The following is a 6000-nucleotide window of genomic DNA, read 5'->3' on the forward strand; positions in this document are numbered from 1 at the left end:
TCTCTGTGGTCATCGTGTGTCTCTTTGTGGTCATCATGTCTCTTTGTAGTTGTGTGTCTCTTTGTGGTCACCGTGTGTCTCTTTGTGGTCATCGTGTGTCTTTGTAGTTGTGTGTCTCTTTGTGGTCATCGTGTGTCTTTGTAGTTGTGTGTCTCTTTGTGGTCATCGTGTCTCTTTGTAGTTGTGTGTCTCTTTGTGGTCACCGTGTGTCTCTTTGTGGTCATCGTGTGTCTCTTTGTGGTCATCATGTCTCTTTGTAGTTGTGTGTCTCTTTGTGGTCATCGTGTGTCTCTTTGTGGTCACCGTGTGTCTCTTTGTGGTCATCGTGTGTCTCTTTGTGGTCATCATGTCTCTTTGTAGTTGTGTGTCTCTTTGTGGTCATCATGTGTCTCTTTGTGGTCACCGTGTGTCTCTTTGTGGTCATCGTGTGTCTCTTTGTGGACATCGTGTCTCTTTGTAGTTGTGTGTCTCTTTGTGGTCATCGTGTGTCTCTTTGTGGTCATCGTGTATCTCTTTGTGGTCATCGTGTGTCTCTTTGTGGTCATCGTGTGTCTCTTTGTGGTCACCGTGTGTCTCTTTGTGGTCATCGTGTGTCTCTTTGTGGACATCGTGTCTCTTTGTAGTTGTGTGTCTCTTTGTGGTCATCGTGTGTCTCTTTGTGGTCATCGTGTGTCTCTTTGTGGTCATCGTGTCTCTTTGTAGTTGTGTGTCTCTTTGTGGTCATCGTGTCTCTTTGTAGTTGTGTGTCTCTTTGTGGTCATCGTGTGTCTCTTTGCGGTTGTTTTATGTGTGTGTGAGGCCATGTTGTAAAATGTTCCATCCATACAACATTTTAATCCTGTAACATTTGCAGCACCGTTACCGGCAGACCTCTGAAACTCACGACAGTAACTCGTCTCTCTTTAATTGGATTTTCTCTTTTCTTTTTAAAGTTCGGGAAGTAATGAATGCATGAAAAAAATCATCTTAACTGTATTAATAAAGTAACTTTCAATTGCAAAAAGTTGTTCATAAAGGTCAAAGATAATGTTTCATTGCTTCCTCTTTTAAATGAGTCATAGCTGCATTTCAATATGTTTAGTATAATATAATAACCAATAACCCCGAGAGCTAATAATCGGTCACAAATTGGTGATTTCTTCCTCTATTGACCATAAAATCTAAACGTTGTCCTCTGGTTGTTTCTGACAGGAGGCCAGCTTGTCGGTCTGGATGCTCTTCAGCGACAACACGGCTGCCAGCCTGACGTACTTCGACCCCAAAGACTACAACCTCAACGCCTCCACGCTGGACGACCGGGTGGTGTCGGTATCCCAGGAGCCTCAGCAGCGCTGGCCCGTGCTGGTGGCCGAAGGCGAGGGCAGCGGCGAGCTGGTGCGTCTGGAGATGACCATCGGCGAGGCCTGCCAGAAGACCAAGCGTAAGAGCGTCATCGCGGCCGCCGCCGTGTACGTCAAGGTCCGCTTCGGCCCGGAGGAAGACTCCGAGGAGGAGGAGGAGGCGGCCGCCGGCGGCGCCGAGGGCGAGACGGAGACGGCGCCGATCACCAGGCGGCCGATCGGCGATCCCAACGTCGGCGGGAGAATTTACGAGACGTCCAACGAGCAGCCCGCCAGCGTTCCCATCGACTACACCAACTTCCCCACCAGCAGCAACCGGGAGAGACCGACCGAGAGCGACGAAGAAGAGGAGGAGGACGAGGAGGAAGACGACTTTGTGCATTCGCCTCGCAACATGACCGACCTTGAGATCGGCATGTACGCCCTCCTGGGAGTCTTCTGTCTGGCCATCTTGGTGTTTCTCATCAACTGCATCGTCTTCGTGCTCAAGTACCGGCACAAGCGCATCCCGCCGGAGGGCCAAGCCAACATGGACCACTCGCACCACTGGGTGTTCCTGGGCAACGGCCAGCCGCTGAGGGCCCAGTGCGACCTGTCGCCGCAGCAGGTGGAGAGCCCCGCCCCTCTGGAGGGCGTGCAAACGTGCTGCCACGGCGACCACCACAGCAGCGGCAGCTCCCAGACCAGCGTTCAGAGCCAGGTGCACGGGCGGGGCGACGGCAGCTCCGGCGGGTCCACGAAGGAGAACGGCGAGGAGGCCAGTTCGCCCACCTCCAAGCGCAAGAGAGTCAAGTTCACCACCTTCACCACGCTCCCCACGGAGGAGCTGCCCTACAACTCCATCCCCATCGCAGACGAAGAGGACATTCAGTGGGTCTGCCAGGATATGGGCTTCCAAGACCCCGAGGAACTGCACGACTACATGCGCAGAATAAAAGAAATCGCCTAGAGACAAAGGAGGTGCGGCGTGAAGCGCAGCTCTCGGCTCTCGGCTCTTTTTTTTCCTCCAAGAAACGTTTCCTTTCTACTTTCTCTCTCTTTTTTTTTTTTCACCTGCGTCAAAGATATTGTTTTCACAGACAAAAAAAATTGTTTGTTTTTGGTTTAAGGTGTGTTCCATTTAGTTTGCACAGTGCTTGCGACCTCACTGGAGAAATCGGTGAATCTCGGGCAGAAAGGAAACGAAAGTGGGGAATCTTGAGCCCGCAGGTGAGAGCTGCTCCAGCTCGCTTTATTTTCTTCAGGATTGTATGTTTTTGTTGTTGTTTTTTTTTTAAAGAAAAAGCCTGATATACGGACAGGAACGTACGAGACGTTTGCTATCGGCTGTGTTTTCCTGCTGGCTCGGTTGGGACTCTGTGGTACTGTTCCTAAACAAAGATGCCTTTGATGAACACACACAAAAAAAAAAAAAAAAAAAAAACTGTCAAAGACTCTCGTGAAAGTGACTTTAAAAAAAATTATTATAATAATCATTTTAGTTTCTGTTTCCGGGGCGAAACTCTCTCTTCACTTGTTGTTCTCGGTGCAGCTCACTCATGATTCGTACTCGTGTCTCATCCCTTTGCATTTTTCTACATTTCATATAGGTAGTCAAAAGGCGTCTCGTCCTCCCCGGCCCCGAACAAATATAATGCCTTATATAACACGGACACAGGTCACTTCTTATATATCGGGTTAGAAAAGATCTCTCGTGTTCTCGAGGCACAATCAAAATTCTCTTTCTTTTTTTCTTTTTTTTACTACTCCAAAATTTGTAAATGTTTGTATCGTAATTCTATAATCACTCATTCATACACACACACACGCATTTCACGGCATGCCATGTCAGGCCCTGCATACATGCAAGACACTCCTTCCCCCAGTGTGTGTGTGTGTGTGTGTGTGTGTGTGTGTGTGGAGGTGTCATTTTGCTATGCATCAGAATCTCTGCAACAGATCTCATCTTTTGATGATATATTTTTTTTTTTTAAACGTTCTCACTGAACACGAGATCCTTTCCGGGCGTTCGTCCCTCACCCGTCGAGAATATCGCCGATTAAATTATATATATATATATATATTTTTTTTTTTTACATCACGGGCCATCCCATGTTTTCATTTGAGGTTTTTTCGGAACACACTCGTCCATACATTTCTTTGTTGAATCCGATACCGGTGAACTCCCGTCTGGAGGTCACAGGTTTTCATCAGCTGTGTTTTTTTTTGCTGCCGGCGTTGCGAGAGGCTGCGTTCAAGCGCCTCGGGGATGCCGATTGGCTGACATATCGAGAGCGATTGGGGGAAAGCGAGGCGACGGATGTGCGCTGCAGTTTTTTTAGTTGTTTTTTTTAAACGCCACTGAAAGCAGAAGAAGGGGAACGATCTGGCGGTTCTTAGGATATCTCGAATGGGATTTGAACCAAAACATTTGGTTCATATGAACCGAAAGAGGAGCTGCGAGTGTTTGACTCTTGAAGGTCGATGTTATTCAAGCTCTGATCTCAACATAAAACAAGTTTATTTTTCAGGACTAATGAAGAAATTAGCTTCCGTGTCACTTTCATTGAACTGCATCTTAAGGGCTTGGATTTTTCTTTTTACGTTAACCGACTTTGTAGATCCGATGAGGGCACCGGCTCGCTCCCTTTGTGGCCATAATGAGCGTCACTCGGAACTGTCACTCAAAACATTTGATCCCCCCGCCCCCGACAGCCATATTAAAGACCCAATCCAGAATTGTTCTCCTCGAGGCAGCGCTGTTGAGACAAACGACCACAAAAAAAAAAAAAACACTGAATTACAGACGCGTTATATATATTTAATGTGAAGATCTGTGCGACTGCAAGACACACAGATCTTAAATAGGATCTGGAGATGGAGATGGTTTGGCTTACAGCAACGTTGTAAATACTGGAGCAGAGCGTTTTAATTTCTCACGTGGAAGTTGCAATGAGATTATTTTTTTCCCATCAGTACCTCCATTGAATATTCTCCATATATATATATATATATATATATATATATGTATATGTATGTATATATATAGATCCACGTTTGAGGATCCTGGATTGGGACTTTTAAGGATCTGGTTTACTGCATGCCCTCTCTCTTTGTTCCACGTGGTTGAAAATGAATAAACGACCCCAGATGATTCTCGTGTTTTTAATATTACTCGATCTGTGTTGACATCCGAAAGAAGAAGAGATGAGACTTTTATTTCCCCCGACAGTCCAAGCCCGTTCCTTCAGCCACGGCATCGACACCCTGAAGTCAAGAGCAGCAGCAGCTAAATGTTTAACCTAAAAAATGACGGTTTCTCAGGATGAATGTAGGATTATGAACTAAAACCCGGCTGTTTAGGCCCAACCCGGTGACACCGCCGCGACGGATTAAGTATCTAATAGCAGCTTCACACACTGTTTTGATAGCGGGGGGGTGTTATCTTGTTCCCGTATGATTTACTGACACGGTATGTAAATATGTCGCCCACGTCTGTAAAAAACAAAAAGAAACACAATTTTTTTTATTTTTCACACAATTTCTTGACATCCTACTTCCTCTTCCCTCTCTCTGCATTTTAAGTCTCTTTTTTTTGTAATGCTGCTTTGGTGACGGTGTGGTGCACATATTGCTCATTTTTGTATTTTTCTTCAAGCTGCTAATAGAAACTTAGTCTTTTTACAACATGTAACTGAACTTCTTGAATTGTACCTTTCTGCCCCCCCCCCCCCCCCCCCCCCCATGGAAAACTGTGCACGACGGCTGTGTTACCGCGACACTGACAACAATATGTTAATGTACAGAGCACTGTTCAATTTCCTGTATTCTCTTGAAAATAAAACCCTTGTATTTCCCCCCCCCCCCCGTTATATGTAAAGTACTAAAGAAAATGCAATACACGAGAATGACACTGTGTCATTTTTTTTTTACTTCATCTCAAACTGTTTTTTATGTATTTTTTTAGCTCCGCCGTGTGACGTCTGCTGGAAGTCAGCGAGGATTTTCCTTTCATGGCATCACAGCCCTTCACAAGAGGGACTGGCCCGCAAATCACAAACATGTCGGGATTTATACACGAAAATTTCAAATTCAAAGACGCCATGTTGAGAGCTGTGTGGAGTCAATGATAAAAAAAAAAAAAAAAAATCTCGAGAGACGATAGTACCCCGGCGCCCGGGGGTCTGATCCCGGGATCCGCCCCGACCAGCGCCCTCTTCTTCCGGTGAGGTCGTCTTCTGGGAGGAAGAGATTAAGTTTTGGGTTGTTTTTGTCGCTTCTGCCCCTTAGATTAAATCCCCCCCCCCCCCCCCCAAAAAAAAACAACATGAAAGTTATTTTTCAAGTTTCAGCGGTTTGGATGAATTATTATTTTCTTCCTCCTGCTGTTCGTACAAATATAAAATAAATATATATATATATATAAATATTTATAACCGATGTCTGCGAGTGCAGATTGCGTTGGACCCGGTAGTCGTGGTGACAAAGCCGCGCCTCTTTCTGTTTGCAGCAGGTGTCATTATCTAACACCTCTAACCATCTGACACCTTTGCCGACCTCCCGGCTCGAGTCCTGCCAAGCGTTTTGAAGTCCGTGGAGATGCTGCAGAGAGAAGACGGTGTGTGTGTGTGTGTGTGTGTGTGTGTGTGTGTGTGCACACGCTGCACATGCTGAATCTACT

General features: G+C 46.2%; 1 protein-coding gene across 1 annotated transcript in view; it reads left to right on the forward strand.

Moving 5' to 3' along the window:
- The window catches only part of tmem132e (transmembrane protein 132E), a 96239-nt gene extending 93499 nt beyond the window's left edge, over nucleotides 1-2740 (forward strand). Inside the window, exon 9 of the mRNA XM_034551169.1 lies at nucleotides 1192-2740. Within this exon, the coding sequence (XP_034407060.1) occupies nucleotides 1192-2289 (1098 nt within the window). The 3' untranslated portion in view covers nucleotides 2290-2740. The remainder of the gene's footprint in view (nucleotides 1-1191) is intronic.
- Nucleotides 2741-6000: the final 3260 nt, after the last annotated feature.

This window comes from Cyclopterus lumpus, chromosome 14, assembly GCF_009769545.1.
Source record: "Cyclopterus lumpus isolate fCycLum1 chromosome 14, fCycLum1.pri, whole genome shotgun sequence".
NCBI lineage: Eukaryota > Metazoa > Chordata > Actinopteri > Perciformes > Cyclopteridae > Cyclopterus > Cyclopterus lumpus.